At 46.9% G+C, this 24353-nt stretch overlaps 1 protein-coding gene across 1 annotated transcript in view; it reads left to right on the top strand.

Annotated features, from left to right (window-relative positions):
- LOC143216291 (spondin-1) overlaps window positions 1-11669 on the top strand; it is a 192555-nt gene extending 180886 nt beyond the window's left edge. The window contains exons 6-7 of the mRNA XM_076439205.1: window positions 6023-6390; window positions 7246-11669. Coding sequence (XP_076295320.1) covers window positions 6023-6390; window positions 7246-7457 — 580 coding nt within the window. The 3' untranslated portion in view covers window positions 7458-11669. The remainder of the gene's footprint in view (window positions 1-6022; window positions 6391-7245) is intronic.
- The last annotated feature ends 12684 nt before the right edge of the window (window positions 11670-24353 follow it).

Below are 24353 nucleotides of genomic sequence, written 5' to 3'. Positions count from 1 at the left end.
GGACAGCGGGGAATTGTTTCACGGCGGAACGTTGCAGCGACAACCGTGAAATATCATGCGCCGGCTACCGGGCGCGAAACTTTTAACCAAATTGGAGCGTCGGCGAATTTGTTTTTTATTACGCGGCTTACCGGCCTCATAGTCCCCCGCACTGTGACGTTCTCGATTTTCCGTTTTATGTTTTCGGGGAAAACAACTCCTACAGCCATGATATTCCCCGAAATGCAAAGAAAGCCACCGGGTCGAACTGTTCTTGTCGCGAAGACGACGACGTCGGCAATTTTGCTGCGGCGGTTCCGCGACGGAATCGAGGCTGTCGTTAATAAAAGACTCCGCGGACGCTGTCGGGTTTTCTGACGCCTGAATGGACCACTACGTTATTTACACGAGCCGGCGGTATAATAATCCATTGAAGTGGCAACTTCAGAAACACCGCCTCGGATGACGGCCAGCCGAACAATACGGCTCGGCGATGAAGAAGTCTGTTATTGGACGGCCACAGCCTGGTCCCGGACAATGGTCCAGCTAGTATCTTGAACGGCCATTCAATAAAGTGGGCCAGTTTTTCTTTTAAATTGAATGGCCAGCGGAACGGAGTCCCCCCCGAGTCGAGCAGAAACCTAGGGATCATTAAAATGCGGCTGGTTCTGTGATTAAAAGATCCTCTGTTTCTCTAGAATTATTTATAGCTTGGAGCTATGGAAACGTTCGATGTACCTCAACGACGGCGACCTCGGCAAATTAATTTCGGGACTTTGTGTAGTTGGATTACTGCCAATGGAGGTTAGAGTCTCGGCTGCTAGAGCTATCGGAAGAAGTAGGCTATGAGGACACGTATATTTTCATGTCTGAGCGCTCGGCGATAGAGTCCTGTGCGGTCTCCGGGCCAAGGACTCTAACAAGTGGTGGCTTTGTAGCTGGTAGATGAGCCGTCGGAGTTCATGGTGTGCGATGAACCTGACCACGGGCACCACTGACTGGTCCGTATTGATCTACGCGTGTTCCAGAGAAAAAAATCGGACGTTAGATGAACGCAGAGATGAACTGCTAGAACTGAAGTGGTCCGAAACGTACGAAGGACGCTCCGATCGACGTAATTGCTCTGGCAGGCTCCAGGACGAGGTATTAAGCCAGAAATCTAGCAATGATGACTGATAGGAGTTTACAGGAAACAGTGAGGCTTCTCACCATGAAACGGTCGTGTTCAGTCGGGGACAAAACAGCTCTACAAGGCTCGAAGACCGAGAGGACGACCTGAAGATGAATGGTAGAGCCAGCAGTGTCTGCTAGAAAAGCCTGTCATCGGCTGCCAGAAAAAGGGGGTAAAAACGGGCCACCGGTGGATCGAGGGGAATGCCAGTTATGAAGCCTATTGGGATCGACGTACGGTTGGAAGGGAGCCAACCCTGAGGGCGCAAGACCGATTACCAGAACCGTTCGGTTCTTGTGGCCGGTGGCCGCGGGGGACGGATCGAAGAGGAGATTGGCCTGATCGCTCTCGCGTGTCATCGAACTCTCATCTGGCTCTCATGATCTGCAGTCAAGCTTGCATCAACCTCTAGTCGACGGGACACAACCATTCCAGACCGACGCAATAATGAACAGCTCATCGATGATGCGAAAACCACAAGTTAATCCGCGTAACTCTGAAAATAAGATGAATAATATGAACCATACTTCTTCAAGATTGTTAATAGAGGAACTCAATTTGGGTTTCAAGGTAATGACAGCCGATAACGGGGTCCAATTAGCCGGTTAGTTCGACGGAAATCGAGTAACCGGTTCGAAAAGCAAACTGATCGACTCAAACATTCGGATTACAGATATTCGAGAGATATCGACAACTCTTTATCGAGTTTTCTGCCTCGCCGGTAACTCCGTTGAACGCTCGTCAATCCGACTTAATTGTTTCACGGTTCATAAAGGATCAGCGTGAACATCGACGGCGCGGTGGAAACGCGATTATGCGATGACAGTGGTGCAAGAGAAGTTTCGCGAGGGGAAGTCGTTGGTTTCCGGTTTTGATTGCGAAACGTGGCGATTAATCGTTCCACCACGGAAAGAGTCCTTTGACCGTGCTCGACAAATCGAATTAAATCTCTGTGCCCTCTGTTACCGGCAGATACTTTCGAATTGCGATTGTCGTTTCCAGTTATCGCGGCGAGCATCGCCGTCGGAAATCCCATTAAAAACACGATGAAAGAATTTTCTCGCGTGTCCGCGGCGACAATACTGCTCGGCCACTGTTTATTTAAAATAATAGTCATAACGGTCCGCGAAACAAAAGCGAGATAAATTGAACGAAAAGGGAATTGAACCCTTGAAGGGAACAGTGTCCAGCGCATTTTTCACGGGGACAGGAAGTAGCCCGGGCGGTTGCCGAAATTCGCGTCAGCTGCTGGACAGGAGTTCGCGGCGATTTGCATTTTAAAATCGCCGGACTCGTGGTAATGAGAACGATCTGCATTGCAAATTCGATATAATAACCGTATTTTCGTAAATATATTTTCAATTATCTCGTGCGAAGGTGATGTTCTCGCTTAATTGGTCTCCGTTCGAGCGGTGACACACAGAGGCCAGTTTTACCCAAGCGATATTCAATATCTCTCCATTGGAAACGCGCATGTGGATCGTCGCAATAGCACCTGAACCGATCGCAAACGATCCCGCGCCAGGACTCACACTGTTTCCGCGTCCCTGTGCCTGAAAACGAATCATCAAGCTCAAAGCGCTCCCAGGCAAAGGCTGTTTTCGCGGAGCTTCGTTCTGACGATTTTCCGCGTCAAAGGAACCGCCATGACGTCCGCGACCAACGGCGGTCATTAGACGCAATAATAGGAGACAGATTGCCTCCTGCAATTTGCTGATGCATCCACTTTGCTACACCTCTGATGCCAACCGAAATTTATTCGTTTATTTACATGGGAAAATGAATTGTCGAAATATTCAGTTGGGGAAAATGTACTTCGGTCTTCAGCTACTCCACAAGCTAATTATTCCTAATTAATCCATTAAGTAAAATCTTCGTGGAAATGTCCATCTTTATCGTCGATTTTGTGGAAATTATAACGAGGAGCATTTTTACTTCGTTCACTGAAATATAGAATAAAAACGTTGGCTTTTCGGAGGAGTTTGGACGAAATAATTGCGGGGAATGTAAAATAAAAAAGCTCTAGCAGTAATTGGCGACTTTACTGCTTCGCATAATTCGGCATTACTGCCGCTGTAATATTATAGTTTACTGTAAAATATTTTATGACTGGAAAACTTGCGTGGAACACCTCTGCTTTATTTCTTTGCATATCCATGTCTGATGCGGCACCTAATTAATACATTCACGGCCGGAGACATAAAACCGGAATGTTTCACGAGCTGCAACCAATTTGCATTGGCGCAGAGCTACGGCAATTTACAAACTGTGCATTGGTGCATTTTGTAAAACACGCTCCTGAAACAAATTCTTATTATGTACTGTAAAATTTTTGAGTCCGGCCAGAAAATTTTTGAGTGGATATATTTATCATGAATTTTTCCGTGGATGGAAGACGGTTTTGGATTTTCGCCAGCCGCGGAACCGTTGAAAGGCCAAAAGCTTTTTCAGCGGACATTAATTTTCAATCCAGGGACGAAACAATTCCGGTCGCGGGACGAAAACGTGCGTCCTGCTTCCCCTTAATTTGCTTGCTGTGGTTTTTTCTCCGCCAGGCTAAAAATAATTAAATTCCCGGCCCGGTACCGTACTTCATTTCGCCGTTCCCCGTCGAAGTTTCGCGACCCGCGGCTGTGCGGGGATGGTGGAACGAGCCACGTCGCGAGTCAGGTGAGAAATGGTTCAGCTGGATCCGTGTAATTGTAAATAACCGTGTAACGCAAATAAACGAGGCCGACGATTTTTAATATTAACCGACCCATTAATAATAACGACGACGCGTAAATGAACTCGGCTGAGCAAAAGTTTTTGTTCTCCACTATGACGCGCGTCTCTCAGCCTGCGAACGCTTCTGTTAACGAAGAACTTCATTTCCGGTTACAATTCCTGCAATAATTATTCTGCCGAAAGGATAAAGATCGGTCAATTTAATTTTGAAATATCCATTCTGTTTTATTGAAAGAAATAGAGAAAAATGTTTAGTATTTTAAATTAGATTGCTATCCTTTCAAAAGAACGACCACATAGTAATCTAATTTTTAATTTTCCATTCTTGTATGCGGAAAGAAATACAGGAAAATATTGAATATTTCAAATCAGATTGCTATCCTTTCGAAAGAGCGGACAAGATAATCCAATTTTTAAATTTCTGTTCTCTTGTGTCGGAAGAACCAAGAAAGACTGTTTAAGTGTGTCTGGGTTAACGAATGCCCGCTAGCTAAATCGAATCTTCGATACCGGCGGCGAGCGAGTATTCAGAACAACCGGAAGTCGAGGAATAAAACGCGAAACGAAATCCCCTCGGGGTTTGACGCGGTCGGAAGGCGAAGTCAGAGTTTGTCCTATCCCCTCGCGAACCAGATTTCGTCGGGGGGAATTGAAATCATGCAAATGCGGGGAGAATAAATTAAAAAACGCGAGCTGCTCGGCTTGGTTGTATTGGGAGCGGGATTCTGCGAAAAGGAACGCTCGAAATTCCTCACGTAAGAGGTCCCTTGTTCTTTTCAATTTATTCTTTACAGCGTATCGAAACTCAGCCAAATCACACGCAGACACACATGTTAAGAAAAAGCTGACAATTCTTTAAATTAATACAAAATATTTGATGAAAACAAATCGGGTCGTTGAAACTGGAGCTGAACGCAATAGCGTAGGATGGTTTAAAAATGTTACATGTATGAAGTAAATGTTAACTCATTCAGAAGCTTCGGCAATTTTCAAACTACATACTGCAATTTCTTATTAAAATTTTAATAGGATAAATAAGAAAGGAGATAATTTAGGAAAATGGGGTTTGCAGAAGCGATAGAAGCTTATTTGTAACGGGGGAACACAATGTACTTCTGCCACCACTAATAACGTCGCAACTCCCGGCATCCCACTGATAACGTTTTCGATCATTTTCGGCTCGTGTTCCTCGCAAGAAATCCGAGCCGGCGCCAATGGCCGTTGCTACCCCTTGTGTATAGGCTTCCAATGCCGGGAAACACGAGAAGATCGAACATTCCACGCGCAGACCGAACGCGGATGCAGGATGAATAAGTTTCGGCGGTGAAACGACAATCTCTCTGTCCCTCCTTTCTTTCCTTGTCTCGTTTCCCTTCGTCTCGTTGAAGTTTTTCCTCTCGCCCGTAGACATGGCAACCGTAAATCAACGCCTGCAATTGTTTTCGAGTGGCGCTCAACGAAACACACGAAGCGGCGCGGCGTCTGGAAATTCGAGTAACCGCGTTCATGATCGTCTGACGTGCACCAATGAGCTGCTTTTCCGTCGGCGACCAAACAGTTCGCGAGTCCTGTGCTTCGCGTAAAATATTTACATTTTTGTAGACAGACCTCTCGTGGACGATTGATAAAATATATGTACATGTATAGGTAAAATACAGGGTGTTTCAGCTGAAGGTAGCCACCTCAATATCTTCTTTATTTTTAATGGCACAGAAAAAATATTTATGGCATAATTTAAATGGTATCGAACGAGGAATATCATAGAAGACCAATTTTTTCTGTCCGGTTATTTTTTCATAGTTTTTGTCAAGAAAACTTCTTTTTTATTCCATCTTATAACAGCTGGAAAAATACATTTGAATATGCTTAAGTCATTAACAAGATCGAATAAAGAAGAATACGTTTTCCCGGTAAAAAATTACGATGGCCTTGATAAAAACTATGAAAAAATGACTGGACAAAAAATGTTCTTCTACGATATTCTCCTTCGGTACTATTTAAATTATGCCATAAATATCTTTTTTGTGTCATTAGAAATAAAGGAGATATTTAGGTGGCCTCCTTCACCTGATACACCCTGTATATTAGATTGCATAGGATGTTGAGCATTGATGTATGGTTTCACGAGATTACCTCTGTCCTCAGGTACTGGACGACGACCGGAAGCGGGCAGGGGGTAACGGACGTTCCTCGGGACAGCAAGACTGCGATCCTGGACAGCATCGCGTCGTTGTACTCGTTGGATAGGCCTCGACTCAGCCCGACCACCGGTCCGAAACTCTCGAGATACGACGGGAAGACCAACTGGCCGTATTACCAGAAGTACAAGCAGACGGCGGAGGCGCAGAAGGCTCAGATCTTCGAGGACATACAGAGGAAGATGGCGAACGCGACCGGAAGTAACAGCCTCGGCGGCCGCTCGTGGAACGGCACCGACAACGCCAGCCAGCGTCAACACAGGCTCAGGATGAAACATCACCGGCTGACGTCCAAGGGAAAACGTCTGAGAACGCGTGAGTATACCGGCGACTACGCCCTACTGCCTCGTAAATCATCCACCGTGAGCTGACAATGGCCGTGGAAGACTCCGCCGTAAAAAGAACGGAGACAGTACTGTCACCGGAACAACAACCTGTGAAATAGAATACCGGTCGTAAATTAACTAAACTGAAATTCTTGCGAGCACACTAATTTTATTCCGGATCTGTCGATCTAGGGGATTATTCATGTTCATTCACTGGAGATTAATGGGCTCTTTATTGCCTTTTGGATTCAGTTCTGTTGGAAAAGCATAATTTTCGTTTTCTTTCATTTACATTTGATTTAAATCAAGTATTTCGAAGCTGAAACTAGGGTGGTCTAGTGGTCTGGGAAAAGATTAGGTCAGCGTTCACCTCAGCGGTCAAATTTCTAAAGCTCGCTATATAGTTTACTCTATTTTATTCCGCGCGAGCGAATAAAATTCCGCAGTCCACTGATAAATCACAAACATCTCCGATTTAAACGAAACCACGTAATAGTTCGCCATGAGGGCTGCATTTGAGCTCCGACCACGACCTCGAAATCCCCTCGAGCGATCGATGGGGGTTGGGGATAGTTCCGTTGCGCTAGATCGAGCCTCGATTCGAATTCGCCTTTAATCCTGGATAACTGAGCTGCCGTGTGTGGAGCTGACGGTGCCAATTAAACGTACAAATATAATTGAACCTCTTTTATCCCATTTCGCGTTTCTAATTTAATTCACATTTTTATTATGATCTATTCAAGTGAATCGAATTTGACTAGGATTTCGAAAATGCTTTCACGTTATTTCTTAAGTTTCAGTTTATGGTTTTATATGAAAACGATGCGTGGCTTTATGGTTACAGGTCCTCCCAGGGACTGCAAGGTTAGCGAATGGGGTCCATGGAGCGCCTGTAGTCGTAGCTGCGGGGTCGGTGAGACGCAGAGGACGCGGAAGATCACGATAAAACCTCGCCGCGGTGGATCCTCGTGTCCGCCATTGAAGGACACCAAATGGTGTGGCAGCGCAAGTCCCTGCTCCGACAGCAAATCCATCGTTGACAGCTACCAATGGTAGTCGTGGTCGTCGGCGAAGCGATCCCGTGACAACACGAGGTCCACCGAGCCGAGACGAGACGAGACGATTCGACCCCCTCATCAGCAAGTCTGGGGCCTCAGAGCCCCGTGCAACACACCTAGGCGAGAATCGCGCGATGGATCGTCATTAGTGATCCGCTAGAATGCGTCAATAACGTTTATCGTAGAGTCGTAGCACCAGGGACTTCGCAAACGGGACGAGAAAGACGGTTCTCCAAAGATTTTGCAATTTTTCTGAAGACGAGAGCCTTTTCCATTGTACACGCGCAGGATTCGCCAGCGGATAGTCGTGAATATTTTGTAATAGTCTTGAAATGTGGTGAACCAGGGAAGAGGATTCTGTAGCGACTATTTGCTGGAGGAAACCTGTCGGCGTGCGCTTCGTGCAATTTGTTCGGGTCGTCCGGGAAGTTGCGACGCGTTTGTTTCATGCTGGATTTGTTATACTTTTCTTGTGAATAAGTACGATCTTGCGCTGATAAGCTCCTGGAAGTTTAAAATGCTTTTGAAATGCGTCTTCTACGTTGGATGTTGCACTTGCATTTTTCAAAGGACACAGAAACGGACTATTATTATTTTTATTGTTTTCGTGAAAATGATATTTGCCAGAGTATATATTATGATTTATGTCAAACAGGAACGTCGCGAACTGTTTGGGCGACCTATTAGGTAGGTGATCATTGATTGTCTCCAAATTTACGAGGCGTGAATGTCCTCCCCATCATAGGTCAATCGATCATCAATCTTCGATCGATTATCTGCCATCAGAAATTCCGAAGATCGAGTCTGAGTAAGATCGATCGAGTAGTGTAAGCAATGCTAGTGGTCAGCTGGACGTGACGGAAGGACATTGGTCTATTTCAACGTTTCCTGTACAGTATCACTTATTATTATTCGAACTGCAAGGTGGACATATTCACAGAGCTCGTTCAAACAAAAATTACAATTTAAAAACTAATTTCTGTCCACCTATTTCAAAGTGGACGAGTAGAAAATGTCCCAGTCGAAAATATTAATTATTGACATAAGGATTACACACAGTCTCAGAAACAGAAAACGTGACCGTCGCTGTCTTCTCAAAGGCTTTGAGTAATTCTAAGTGGCACTGTGCATGGTTCCCGCAAAATTTCCGGGAACGATCCACGGATTATCCTTTCTCAGACCGAATTCCCGTTCGAGATCCTGTGAAACTCGAGCTCGGACGTCCCGCTTCGCACCAAAGCGGATATCCGACCGGTCGCAAGAGAAGCAAAAAAAATAGACGAGCAAAAGAAAGAAAGTGGAAGGAGCAAAGAAAGTCCAGAGTTTTCCGAAGGTACGAAAAATCGCCGGCAATTCCCCGAGGCTGAAGCGTTGAACGCAATTAGCCCATTCGACTCGCGCCAGGGAACATCGTGTGTCTACGTCTCGAGCGAAGAACCCGAACCCAATCGATCGAAAACTTTCCGAAGGAATTCAAGCCGGGTGGCTCGCGAGTCGATCGACAGACTTAGAAGGAATTTGTCCGTGTTCCCCCGGATATCCTTCGTTCGCTCCGTCGAAAACGTAAATTTCTGATAGATCGAGCCCCGGGCGTCCGTGTACTCTTGCAGTTTCAATCGCGTCGCGCTTCGTCAAGCTCGGAGCTGAGGTATATCGTGCTCGCTGCAATTAATTTCGAGTCCGCAGGACCCGAACCTGCGGCCTCTTCCCCAATTAAATGTCAAATTATAACGATTCGCGAATGGAGTTGCGCAATATTTCTGCACGGCGTTCATTAATGCCGTCGGTGATCTCGAGACTCTCCGTTTCGATTCCTCCAAATTCCGATTCGGTGCGATTCGAATCTATTTTGGAAGAAACACAAATTGAAGACAATTTACAAATCATTCGAGCAGCTATCGCATTGCAGGATCATGCGAAGTTCTGGGGAGTACCCAGGGGAAAGTTATTAAACCTGGGGATACTTGAGATTCCATTTGAAAAAGAAACAAAAATTGCAGGTAACTTGGAAATTATTCAGGCAGATATTTCATTGTGTGGGAAGCATATTCGCAAATTGCGCGATCACGCGACGTCTCGAGGCTCTCTCCGGCGAATCCGCAGTACAAATCGCGGCCCTGAAAAGGATCTGGGCTCGAGCACCACGAAGCACGCGACGGAATGGAATCCGAGCCAGTGACCCGAAATTTATGGAGGGCCGTGTGTCTTCCTGTCCCTTTATTGGTAGCGCAGGTTCTTGGTCACCCGTTCCATTGACCTTCTAACCGAGTCTTCGAAGTAGTTGGTCGGCTGCTTGTCGGTCGAGTGTTATCGGTCCGGCGGATTATCGGCGTAACTCTCTTCGGAATTTCTTCCTCGTTAAAAACGTATTGGGGATAATCTAGCGGATCGGGAACGATCGGCCCCCATTGTACGTCGCGGTGGAACGAGTTTACCCGGTCGAACAGTTGGAACTGTGCTCGAGTCAATTTCGTCTCGACGGCCCCGATGTTATCTTGATCGAGAAGTTCCCCGAGATGAAACGAAAACAATACGTTCCCCTGAAGTATTCGGCGGTTTTATTGTCGGCCGAGCGGAATAGGTTCTTTCCGTCGATTACAAAAGCTCCTGGAAAACGGTTGCGACTCTCCGCTTTCCAAGATGGCAGCCCTCTCTAGCCATCGGAGCGCCTAAAATTCTATCAAACTTTATTTCGTCCCGAGGAAAATGATCGTTTCGTATGAAACTGGGCGAACACGATGGCAGAGACGTCTCCGGAACGTTTTCAGAAAACGAAATTACCGGGTGTGCATTGTCCTCGGTAAGCTTCCTGTCCGGCATCTTGAGAGCAAGACCGTCGCAAATTCGTTCGGATAATTTCTGTGGAATTTTCTGTAGGATTAATTTGTATTGCGTCCGACTAAATGCTGCCTGCCGTTCGGTTAGTTTGTTTCAAGTGCGGTTCGAGCTCGGTTCGGTTGAGATTCATCTGAACGAATGAACAATTGAGGGAGGATGATTGATTTTTGACCCGGCAGTGCTACGATGTCCGTTCTCGCGGCGCGATAGGGAAAATTTTTACAAAACAGAAAAAAAGATATCATCAGGTACGTCTTAGGTGAGTGTATTATATCTTAGGCGTAAATTTAACGATAATAATTAACAACTAACGTTCAATCGTAACTGGTTAAATGATTAGGCTCGTACGCGTGCGCGCGGCTTGGCCGCCTCCTCCGCGATTTAAGCTGTGTCTCCGCTTCCGGACCATTATCAATAGTTCTCGGGCGAATACATAGCTTACCTGGCGAACCAACAAATGCGAGACCTTGCGAGATAGTCGTCCACAAATTCTGGGCTCAGGAGAATCGGTGAAAATTACTAAAATAAATTGAACTTGAACATAAGGATACGACAGATTCGATTGAAGGACAAATTTGAGGGAGCGGGTCCAGAGAAGGAAAAAACAGGAACCATCTTTGGTTTCGAATGTCAGGGAGGCTGGACCAAGCCGTGGCAGTTTTAGCAGCATTAAGGATGAACGTTTTATAAACTAAACGCTCGAGGGGACGGTTTCGCGACGAAAGTTTTCAACGACAACACGAAGAGAGAAAAGGGAGTAGTAGCTGGACTTTGCCTAAGAAATAAAAGCGTGAGATAACAAGCAGGAGACGTTACCAAAGAGACGCTCGTGTAAATGTGTACCTTGCCCCGCCCCCTCCGCCCCCACCCTCCCTCCTTCCGGTTCTTATTGCCCTTTTTTCCTTTCTCTCTGTCCTCAAACACGGTTTTTTCTCTTGTTTTTCCTCTCCCCCCTGTTCGATGTTCCGTTCCCTATACGCGTGTCCTCTCTCCCTGACTTCTTTTCACATATACACATACACACACGCACAGACACACACAAACATACCTTTATTATTCTCTTTCTCTCTTCTACCATCTTCATGCGCGAACGGTTCACCGGAACGATGACAAATCAATGAGAGGGAGAGAGAGAGAGCGACAAAGGGAAGGGAAGGAGGATGATTCTGTACAAGTCACTGTGCATTCTAGCCTCTAAGGACCTAGCAGATAGGACCTAGCCGTTAAGCAAGAACATGTAGCAATGTATAACATATAAGTTTATATTACATAATAAAATCTGTCGATAAAATCTGTTCGAACGATATTTTTCACTTGTGACGTATGGATGGTACTCGTAATTATGATAATAAAGTAGCTATTATTTCAGGAACCGTCGTGTGTACCATTAACAGCCCTTTCACTCCTCCTGACCTATTGTTTTATTCCAATTTCCTCTGACAGTGGGCTGGATTTAACAATATTCAATTGTTTACATTGGTATAATTGATAATTGTCCAGAATTGCTTAAGACAATTCTTACAAACCCTCACCGTAAAGAGCGCAGTTTCAGAATAATCTGGAGGTTAGGCTATCGCGTTGCGTGTCAACCCGTCAGAAATCAATTCCTCCGCGATGATTGATCCACGAGCATTGTGTTCGCTCTCGAAAGAGAAAAAGGGGGTAAAAATCAGCGAGCGAACCTGGAGGGTAGCACTTTTTCCGTTAACGATCGGGATCCCTGTTCGCGAGGCGGCCCGGCGATATTAATAATCGTCCCAGCGGAGCAATTCCGCGCGGAGGGTCGACCCCAGCCAGCATCGGTTGTTATCACGCAACATTACCCGAAAATAAAGGACGCGGTGTTTGCCGGGACGACGAGCACGAGGCACAGGTAGTCGGCACACAATACCCAGAAGTCCCGGCCACGATCTTCGAGGGCCTTCTGCGTCAGATAAGAGGGTGGAAACCGCCCTTCGACGTTCACGTTCGGCCCTCGACCCTCGAGGACGTTCGCGCGGCTCAATGACTATACAACCGCGCAGCTCGTTCACGGATCTCCCTTTCATCCAGCATAGTTAATCACATTAACGACTCTGCTCCCGTAATTTATATGAACCTGTCCCTGTTTCATGACTGAGCAAAATATCAAATGATTGATCTATTGAACCTACAATAGAAACCGACGAAACCAGAGCCAAATGGTCTATCGAAAAGTTTGCATCGAGATGCACGGCGAGCGGAAGGATAATATGTAGAGCGCACGCGAGCCATCCATCTCCGTTGTTTCTGCGTGTCGAGATAATTTCCGTGAAGCAGCCCCGGGGGCAGCAAGACGGCTAGGTCGCGTCCCGGTTGTCGTTTATCCGAGGTAACGAGAATTCTTGACAGGGGCACGTGCGGCGGGGTGGGATCGATTGGCTGGATACGCTATGATCCCGGAAAATAAGCCGGCGTCCACTGTACTGCACTCGTTAAAATCCATTGAATCACGAAGTCCATTGTTCGGCAGCGCCCGAAGGTAGGTAACTTGGAGACACGGCTGCATAACGAGAGAGATCCACCGGGGTGTCTTCTTGTTAGAGGACAGACCCCCTCGGCAGCGTAAACCTGTTCCAGACGAGTCCCGTCCTTGTCCGGGGCGGTTCGAAAGGCGCGCCCGCGGATTAATTATATTAACGCTTTAATTAATCAAGCCTGGACGGACGGGCGAAGGGGATAGCGGCCATCCGAGACTTGGTGGAGCGAGGCCTCCTCTCGTTAGCGTGTTTATCTTGCTTTCCTCTATTCCCGCCCCCAGCCCCCCCCCCTGTAGCTGGCCGAGAGATAAACGTAACTCTATCAAACGAACTTCAGGAAAATAGACGGGCCGCGGAAAGTTCGTTGATTCTTGTTACTTTATTATCCCGCGAGACCAGATCTCTCGGTCTCGATCTTTCTCCCTTTCTCCCTTGCTTTCTCTTTCACCGCTTGACGTTCCGCTTTGCCTCGTCTCGAACTTAATTAAACAGGTACTCTCGATAACGAGAATAGCTAAGAGACGCACCCCACCCATGCAAAGCCGCTCGAATTATATAGCACTTTGTATATACTTTCATTGATGCTCACGTTCTCCGGATAGACTGATGGGAGAATCGATGTGCAGACTGGTGGTTGCTGTTGCTTGTCAGACTGTGTGATGCTGTGTAGCAGTGTTCCTTAGACTAGACTGCAGATTTTATGCATCTATGTTTGATATAAAATAAGTTGGTAAAACTCGACACGTTCGCTACCACCGTCGCATTCAGTTTTATTTCTGACCAAGAAAGGACGTAGTTCTTGAGACGAACGTCCTCCCAATAGGAATTGGCAGCGAGCACGTTCGCAAGGCGGGAAAATAGTGGATCCAGCGCCCGTAATATATGTCCGGGTAATTTTCTCAGCGATATTCCTCGGGATTTATGGGTTATTAATTTTATGAACTCCTGCTCGCCTTAGCTTCCACCCGGGCTCACGTGTCCCGCCGACGATGTCTCAATTATGGTGGATCGTGGCTGATCTTCCGCACGGCCAGACCTAGCTTACACGTTTCCTCCTATTATCGTCGTTCCTGCTCTTCACGCCCAATTATTTCTTATTCGAGTCGTCTATCGAGCGGTTCGCAGGGTGGCCCAGACAAGTGCGATATTTTGCGATCTGGCAATATCCATCGTTTTCCGAACACTGCACGTAGTGCCCGATCTATTGATTTATCTGAAGATTTATATTTTCTTTCAACTTCGAGAAAGCTTTCGGTGAAGGAAATAAATTTTTGTGCGAGCTCTGGATCTGGAAAAATCGCGCAGCAAGTCAGCGACCGCTCAGAATCGATCGAGGTCGCGTCTCGGGGATCCGAGACGGTTGTCATCAATTTTTCAAAACGCTCGGAGCAGCAACGCGGTCGTTTGAAACGCGCGGATCGACGGTTGACATGGTGAGACTCGGCGGAGAAGGATGCTAACCGCGTCGGACAGGACCATAGCGAGATATCCGTCGCCGATTCCCACGAGCCAGTGGCGCGGCACACGTCGACTTGTTCCACTTCGACCGTAGGAACGTGAGAATCAATGTTTAGTCTGCAAACAGTCAGCGTGCACGGTGCGTCCGATACGGTCACGTTGTTCTAAACAAACCCCAGAGATCTGGCTGCTCTCAATCAGACGGTGTGTGACTACCAGACAGGCACACTTCCGGGCTGTCTTTCGACCTCGTCAAGTTTACGAGGTCCCCGTCCCTCGGGAACGGTGTCATCGAGTCCCGGAGCCTCGAATTTCGACGGCCCTTGCGTGATACGTTCATTTTTTACGACACCGAGCGGATCAACACGGACTCTAAATCGTAACGAACGATCTTTAGCAATTTCTTCGAAGAAATCCGCTCGGCAAATTGACACTGTTTTATTGCCGTCAACGAAATACGCTTTAAACGTCCAGAAGCCATTTTTGTTACATGGATATCACTTAAAAATTCTTCCTTCAATTATTTTTTTAAGTTGTGACTGACAAAAAAATGACCAGCTGTCAAAGTCGTCCAGGCGATGTGGCCAGAAACATTCACAAGTCAGTGTTCGGGCAAAGTAGCGATTCGCATAGCAACTCCGATTTGGAACGAGAGCAAACATTCGCGTTATTTAGAACGAGGTTGCGAGGAACAGTTTACGGTGTATTATTCAAGATCGAGATATCTCTACTCCGAATCCTGGGGCGTGTATACCGGAAGCAATCACTTAGTAGATCCTTCGGATCCCGGTCACGAACTGGCTAGGTCGTCGATACTCGGGAACGGCCGGATAGAAACCGATATACTATAACGCGCGGGAAAAAGGCTGGATACGAGGGGTTCCATCTGAGAAGGTTAATAAAGCTGCGTCGTAACGTTGCGTACCCGCTAAAATGTTTTCAAGCATCGGAACCGTTCGTTACGACGACTTCCCTCTCGTGCAAACAACGCGCGGCTCAGTTTCTTGCGTCTAACCGCGTTGTTCCGTTGCTCGGGGACTCTGCTAAGTCCACAGCCAACGATAACTCAAATATCCTTAGATCCAGCACTCGACTTTGCGTTACGCGGCAAACAAAGTGTCCATTAACACTTTACCTACCGGAAGCCTCTTTAACCTTTAACTACCCGCGCTGGTGTAAAAAGTACACCATTATTTCAAAAAATGCTATCCCATCACAGTGCGACTTCCCCCACCACTGCCGCTTCATGTAACCTACGCCCAATGTATACACAAAATACACACGAAGTATTGTTTTGGTGGCGGCACGTTGAACTGCTGTTTTCATGTATTCATTCGTACAGAAGAAGGAAATGAATAGGAGTCGCCACCAGCTTTGGCAGGTATTTTGATACGAGCGAGATGTTTTATCTGCGGTAGGTAGAAGAATCGAGTAACCACTATCATCTGCGGCAGTTGCAAGAGATCAGTATGTAAACAACATATGACCACCGTTATTACATGCAATTCGTGCAAGATCGGCGAACAGAGCAGCGAATAAAGCGAATGTGAAAAGAATTTCACCAGATTTTCTTTTTTATTAACAATTATTATATTCATTTATCGTTATTTTCTCAATAAATATCATAATTCATCAAGACAATGTATTTTCTTGTACTAATACAATGATATATGTACTTAATCACACAGTGATACGTATGGTGTACAAAATACACCGCGCGAGTACTTAAGTGAAAATTCAGGGCGCGGGTAGTTAAAGGTTAAGGGCTCCTCGAGGTTTGATCGTTACGACGAAACGGGCTTAATCATCTGACTTCTGCGCTGCGATCACAAGATTAGTCAGAATGGCTCGCCCCGCAGGATATTTTTTCGCAGTTCATGCTATTATTGAAGACATTCGTCCAGAAATTGTAAGGTGGAGTGGGGTAAGTGCGTTAATTGGTTATTTTTATTGTAATATGAACGAAATTTCTCTAGCTTGTATTTATTAATGTAGTATAAGCTAGTATGAACTATTCTACATAGATGTTGCTAAGAATGAAGGTGTTTTCATCGCTGAAATCAACCAATGCCAAACAGTCACGTGCGAGGTACACGTACAACTTTGAGGTTACCCGGAACGTGAAATAGTTTACAAGTTATTCATATATTCTGTGTTGTTATTTTAGGTAAGTACACCAACTATTGATTAAGGTTTACATTAAACAAACCGTTTTTATTGTATTTTTTAAAATTTATTGAGAGAAACACTAAGATGATCTTGCCCCGTAAATATTACTACATGGGGCAAGTCCGTACTATTCATAATAGTACGTACAAATTCGTACAGTTCATGTTCACTATGTCAGTCTATTTTTTGTACTATAATTCTTAATGAAGGGTAAGTAGATAATTTGTTTCTTTTTACTTTTTTTTAGCCATAACATGGTTTGCAGCTACGTAAGAAAAAACGAAAACTTTGTTTTATATCACTGTATCCCCTTTCACATTTCAGCATAAAAGTACATGTTTGTTTAAAAATGGAGAAATATAAAACTAAACCATATATAATTTAATGCAATAAGAAGCATTTTATAGCAGAGTTGTTAATCATTCTTTTCTTGCCCCGTAGCACTTGAAACAAGGTTTGAAATTTCGGGGCACGTGCATAGTAGTTGACACTTTATACAATGTCCTATCAAAATGATAATTTTCAAGCAAAATTAGAATCCTACATAATTCTAATTCATCAGTAACAACTGTGGCAAGAGTTACCAGACTGAAAATACATCATCAAAAGTATCATGAGAATATTTAGAAATTCTTCTAGAATTTTTTGAGGTCTTCTCCCTATACAAATGACAGAATATTAATAGAGACATCATTTCTGTAGTTCGAATGATCGATTAAAATAGTGAGTACACAATTTTCACCGAAGAGCGGAGCAGAGATTAAAAAGTTGAAGGATCTACGACCTATTTCTATACATATAAATCGTAAAATATATTGAAAGAGGTACCGACCTAATTTCGCAGCTATTAGCAGAGGAAGTTCGGCGCATTTTCGAGTGAATAATCGCTGGCTCGGTGAAGTATAGTCTCGGATTTCCTCGTTGACCCGGCTCGATCCCTCGAACTTCACAGGGATCGATGTTACTGTCGCCGCGTCGGGTGTACTGCCGACGCACAAATATTCCAATAAATTTCTCCGCCCCGTCCCGCATCAAGCTTTTCTATAACACGCCTTCCGCATAGGAAATTCATAAGATACTCGACGATCGTAAACAGTTCAAAAGCATTCTCTGGCCGGGCAATATACCGTCCGCATATTGAATATCGCGCGAACGGAAGTATTCGCGGAGGTGGAAACGCTCCTAGGGATCTACGTACCCGGCCTCGCGTGGATCAGGATTAATTCGGTCCCCGAGCGAAAGTAATATCGGGCCGCATGAGTAACGACGCCGGAGCCCGACCGCCAACCAAAATACACTCGATTTAACTTTTAATTAATGGATTCGTTAAGGTAATAGAGTCTGCGCGGCGTAACTTTTAACGTGCCGGAGACCCCGGACCGAGCTGTAACTTTCCCGCGCGCCGCGACGACGGTTTCACGCGAGCTTCCGGCAGACTCCATCAACTTTTCCCGGTTCTTCCTTGGGAACTTTTTACGACATTTTTTAACTGACTTTCCTTCGCCGAGATCGCCGCTGAAAACCTGAAAATTGAGGTTATTCGGGTTCAGTAAATAATTTATTATGTGCATTCATTTCATTGGAGAGTTGTTCGCAGCTCTAATTGGGCATGGTTCGCTTCTTTTGCTTCGGGAACGATGGAAATGGATTTGAATACCTAGTAAAAAATTTTTAACCTTTCTGCCTTCGCAAACTAACCAGCACAAACAAACGTTTCTAATGAATGTTTAACCGTTAAAAAATTGCACGTACGTACATTTTCCGTATAGAGAGAATGAACAGAGCACAGATGGATCTCCCTCGCCGCGAGCGTCCAATTTCTCGAGCCCAGTGATGGCGGTTCAAGCTTTCGCGTTTCAAAGCAAATGCAAAAAGCAAACGCGGCCAAGAGAGGGGGAGAGAGAGAGAGTAAGAGGATCCCCGGGACGGTTCCCCGTGGTTGGGAAGTGATCAATACTTGGGGGAGGGGGAGGGGGGCGAGCAGGATCGACGAGAATTTCGTTGAATCGACAGGCACCACGGATGAGTAGACGACAAAAGGCGGCTTTGTCCTGTCCCGTTGGGCCGCGTATCGCGTATCCCCGGAAAAGGAAATCGAAAGTGTGATAGGCCCTCCGGGACGATCAGGTGCAGCTGGCGCATTAGCGCCGAGGTCCGATCAGCGAAAAACTAGATATCGAAAGACCCTTGCCTCGTCCTTTTACCATCCTTGCACCAAGGGACAAGACTTTGCGTCGCGTCAGCGTCTTCGACATGGACGATCGATGCCCGGAGAACGCTCTTGAACCCCTTGACTCGATAATCCTTCCATTATCAGCGACCCAGACGCAATACAGTGCCGCGAGGATTTTGCTTTTCAGTGGACAATGATGTATTACACCGTGTTGTGAGGCTGTAACCTCGTTCGGTGGTTGTTTACATTTTTGACAAGTTCCTTTGGGTAAAGAAAAAATCTGGTGACATTACTACCGAGTGGGTGGTCAACATTTTTAGGATGAGGATGTCCTTATCCTTTTAAGGACGTCCCAATGAGGACGCAGGAGACCCGATACGATAAGTCGCCCACCTCCACGGGAGTAAATACGAAAAGTAGGACCCCGGGTGGTGGTATATCGGGCATAGTGGAAAAGGGCTAGGGCCTGGGCGGTGAAGTTTTAGTGGGTATGGGTAAGGATATAGCCCCGTTCCCCCAATTTCCATCTAAGAGGGAGCCGTGCCCCGCACTACCCCCCGGACTTCATCTTAGGGGGTGTTGCGTAACAGCATTTCCCCACCGCCCTGACACAAAAAAAGGTGTAAATTAGGGTTCGAATTTTTGGATTGCAACAGAGGAATTCGGAATAATTTCGAAAAGAACAAGGTTCGATGGTACCACAGTGTGGCAATTCAACGAGGGAAAACATATTGTCGCCATAGCCTCGCATCGAAATACACCCCATCGTCTCGATGTCCGGCAGTTTAATCAACGCGATCGGGCGAAAGGAAACACAACGGAGAAAGGGAAAGCGCGTGGACGGAAATGAAATCGAAATTATTTTTCCCCTTGTCCTCGGTCTCTCGTCATCCCGCGGATCGATCGGCCGGCAAATGCTACGCGACAAAACAACAAGACAACAAACGAATGATAAAAAGGGATGGAGTGTTGCGCGCTTGAGCGACATACGCTCGCGTTTTTCTTTTTCGCTCGGCACCGAAAGGAAGAAAGCAAAACTAAGGGAAAAAGAGAGACAGTCGTGTGCGGAGAGCAGCCGCATGAGAAATGCGAGAGAGGTTACGCTCGCATCCTATCAGGTCGACGGTTTATTTCCCGTCGCTTTCATCCCCGCTTCATCGTCTAACCCGCGAATAACCCTCTCGAAACGAGGCAATAGCGCGTGCACGCGTTTACGAGCGGGCTGCGGCCTGGAAACGTCCCATAAAGATGCAAATAGCCGATCGCCTCTCGAAATGAGAAGTATCGAGTATCGTTCAGGAGTACAGCCCGCGATCAGTAGACGTCTCGGCGCGAGAAACGTCAACCCCGCCGGGGAAACACAAGCGGAAATTCTGTTCCATCGACGCTTGATGGATGACATCACGCTGGATTACTTCCCGGAATTTCCTTTCGACCCTTCCGAACGATACTTGTGCACTTAAACCTCGAGAGGAAGGCATTTTCTGCGGCTTCGAGACCACGACAATTTTTCGAAAGGCTTCCGAAAGCGATAAGGAGTTCGACGATTCTTCATTTAACTATTCATGGCCATTTGCGCGACGAATTTTTTAAATCTATTGCACGTTAATTATTTATTTCACCTTATTTACTTACAGTTCACATGCCAGCAGCGCAGGGTATGTGATACTGAATTCAACTCTGACCGTGACCCCGATCGATCCCGACGATTGCTCGTCAATCCCAGCGACTTGGTCCAGACTCGTTCAACAGTTCATTTCGAGCGGCGCGCCCGGTGTTCATTAAATTGCACGCCAGCCGGCACACGGTCCCATTCTTCTTCGTTATTTCGGGGGCCGTCGATATTTTGCTAACAACGTATCCGGTAACGCGACAAGGGAGGTTGCCAGGGGATGAGAGAGGGACGAGATTCAGGAACTATGTCCAGTCGCAATTACGTGAATGAAAGCATGTTTACGTGACCTGGATACGCATGTGCGAACAGGGGACAGCTGCGTGGAGAGAGGTAGACGTCGATTCGTGATCGCTTCGGGCCTCGAATTCACTAGAGCGACTTCTGGTAGATATCCAAGAACTTTCAAGATGCTTCCAAGAAACGCGAGGCTCTTCCCGCGTTAATTGCGAAGGCAATTAGCGAGCTCGCGACGCTATCGGAATTCTACAACTTTCCTCGTCCGGGCACCGTATCAAAAGGTTCAAGAATTTTGCGAGCTTACAATGGGATTATTCCATTTTTCGCTGTTGCTGGAATCTTGGTATGATTTTATAAACATTGCTAACAGTTGTGCAAATTAACGTAGATTCGTTATATTGGGATGTCGAAATTAATTAAAATGTACGCTCGCCGTCCCCCGGGTAGGGCTGCATCCGGCGAAAGGGCGGGCGTTGATTTCGTCGGCTTTAAATATTCCGGGCGCGGACACTTTCATTTCCGAGTGTTTCCGCGTGCTAGCCCGAAGAAATATCATCGTAGGAAATTTTCCGCGGCTAAGAATAAGCTGAGTCGTGACCGAGTTTCGTGGTATCGCGAGTGGCCGAGTGCTCGATCGGCTCGGGACCAGTGCTAAAAACCCAAGCCCGATAGTTAGAAATTCCCTGGACCCTGACGATATCGTAATAGGATTACTGTCCCTTCAGCTCTTCTCTGCGTCGAGGGTTGAAACTGACCGGAGGAACTTTGTGAGGATCGAGAAATTCTTACAGAAATTTTCCTAGCGATATTTACAGGGTCCCGGGAGGGGTGAACAGGCGGATAATTCACCGGTTACTTTCTTCGAGAAGATGTTCTCAACCGTTCAACCCAGCGTCCTTGGAAAACGTTCACGAAGCCGCAGACTTTGTAAGCCGACCCCACCCCAATTCCCGCGCGCATTGGCAGCCCATTTAAATAAGGGAGACGTCTCTGACGAGATAGAGATAACGCGGAGGGGTGCGACGCGACGACGTGGCTACCTCTCTCGTTCCGCACCCCCTCCCCAATTCTATGGGGTGATAATCCTCTTTCCCTGGATTTCGATGGACGTGTTCTTCGAATATCCCGTAAAACATTGCCGCATACATCTCGGCGCCGTAAATAATCAACGATATCATCGCACTCTTTCTTCCCCTCTGATCTATGGGTCGGCTGTTCATAACCGGTGTCGAAGAGGGAAAAAAGAGGGATGCAGAATTTTTTGGAAAATATATTACGTTTCGTGGACCTCTTGGCAACGCTCCTGTGTTCGTTCTATGCATAATTCGGTTCACCCCCTTTCGCTGTTCGCAGCGAGAACTTTCCTAACCGGTATCTAACGCCTAGCATTTTCTTAATATACACACGTGTGCATTGCTGTATTTAGAAATTAATTTCGAAGGAAGTAGAGAATCTAATCGGCTGAAATCTCTGCAAACTCTTTACGATACATGCCATCTGCACTCCGCGAATAACCCCTAAGATCGTTACTGCAAATTAACGAGGAAGAAAATCTAGGAACCACGTACGGCTTTATATACATCGGAAGAAGCTTGTACGGGTTTACATGCTTGTAGGCTAGGCAACTCTCCCCTATCAGATTGTACCCCCGTCGGCTACTGAATATTACACCGTAGCTACTTAAGGGCGGCGCAGATATTAGGGTCCCGGGTACGCAAGAAAGTATACGAACGACCGGAGAATTATGTATGGGGTGGTAACCGTCGGTACATAGTCGGTTGGTAAATAGAAAATTAGCAAGCTCGGAGACACGAAACGGTTCGCAGACGCGAAACCCGAGGGGTAGGGAGAAATTCGTTACTGACGGTGTTCTGTGCACGGGAGAGACTGTCGCTGTTGCTGCCGGCTAACGGTGGAAGGAGAGGGGTTTAGAGATAGGGGAAATACTGGTTTGGCATCTACGCAATTTCCTTCATTAGCATCGAATTTCCGCAAGATACCCTCCTCCGGGCGGGCACCTGCCTCTCTTACATCCCCGGCGGGCACAAACCCTGACGTCCGTCCACCCCGTGCAACTTATCCAGCATACTCGCCCCCTCCTCGTCCCGCGTAAAGCAAATCTCTGGCTGCGAGCAGAGATACAAGGTGTATCCCCGTTGTCAACGACCGACGTAATTTCGTTAGTAAACCGACGCTGTTTATAGGGACCGGCTGGCACTTAATCGCGTCGACTTAACGACAGACACGAAACCGTACGGACCCTGCGACCCGTTAACGTCTGCGGTATTGGCCTGGAACTACTACACCTCGACTACTGATTCCGTGTACTGGTCCTTGTTTGCGGCAGCTGGAACGCTGCCTTTGAGCACCGGGATTCCAGCCACTTCGGTGTTTTCTGATGGTTAACTCGGTAAAGCGCGACCCCGAGCCCCGTGGATTACCTGGAAGTCCTTAAATCGGTGATGGTTCGGGTATAGGTATTTCTTCCTAATCAAATTTTAATTGGGTTAGATAGTTACGTGTACAACGTTGATCGAGTTGGATGCTTGGTATCCGAAGGAAACTAGTCAGTTCGGTCTACAGAGAAAAATAAACGATGTAAGTACAGCCGAGCAAGCGATTAAGGCAGTAGGGAATTAAGGATCGATGGTATTTTTGAAATTTTTTTGCTGCTCCAATTAATTTTAGCACATCAAGTGCACAGGCCACGAAACCCAGATCGATCAAAAGATCAGCGAATACTTGCTCGTCCGTCGTGGACCCTGGGAACCAGGATGGTTTCCGTCAGACGTAGTCCGGGCCGTCAGGGATTTTGCAAGTTGTTCAAAGTAACCTAGAACCTTAAAGCCTGGGAAATCCTCTTCGAGACTCGAAGACGCAATCTGCCGCTGCTATAATTTACTAATCTCCATTTTGCTCGCGCCGTCGACGCTGCAGAGAAAGACTGCAGAGGGAACTTCCAACAGAGACAGTCTATCAACTTGATGGGACTGACCCAGAATCCCTGATACAAATGGCGCGGCATCAGCTTCAATTCCCGATCTGTTGATCCTCGTTCCCGGAGTCCGGAGTCCGGACGCTGATGGTTCCGGGAGGAAAGGATCCTGGAGCGTGTTTAGAGGAGAGAAAGTTGCTCCATCGGAGTGACCCAGAAAATCCGGAAGCACGCCTTTTCAGGAGCGCCGTTGGAAATACCAGCAACGCGGGAGGTCGCTGGAAAAAGGCGCACCTGCAATGGAACTGTATCCCGCGCCATTCGCAAAATCCATACCAGGCGAAAATAAACGAAAGACCGCGAGCGGCAATATCGAGCCCCTGGGCTGTTTCTCTCTCTCTCTCTCTCTCTTGCTCTTTTTCCCTGGTCGAAGTCAGCTCGGCGCATTTCGAAATTGCCTCGGCCGCTGTACATTTCGTTCTCCGACGTTTCTCCTCGAAGGAATCCTTTCACCTTTCTCGACCCGGAGCTCGAGACGCTCCATCGGCGATCGAGGAACACGCTATTCCGGAGGACAAAGAAGTCTCGAGAGACTCGGCTAAGAAAGCGCCACGCAGCCTCCGCGTAAATCACGTCGCCGACACTCTCACTCTCTCTCTCTCTCCCTCTCTCTCTCTCCCTTTATCTATCTGTCTTTTTCTGTATCCGGTATGCAACGCACGGACCACGTTTCGACTCGCTCCAGTCGCTCCTCCTCTGCCCGTAGCCCGCCTGCTCGCGATCAAATTTCATTTAGCTCGATTCTCGGCGACCGAAATGCAATTTCCACGCAAACTCCGGGTCCCTAACTTTCCGCGCTAACTAGCGATCCCAGGCGGCGCCGACTGGATCCCCCTTGAGCTGTTCGATCG

The sequence above is a fragment of the Lasioglossum baleicum genome, chromosome 15 (genome assembly GCF_051020765.1).
Source record: "Lasioglossum baleicum chromosome 15, iyLasBale1, whole genome shotgun sequence".
Taxonomy (NCBI): domain Eukaryota; kingdom Metazoa; phylum Arthropoda; class Insecta; order Hymenoptera; family Halictidae; genus Lasioglossum; species Lasioglossum baleicum.
The sequence above is the reverse complement of the archived record's forward strand: the minus strand, read 5'-3'. Positions and strand labels throughout refer to the sequence as shown.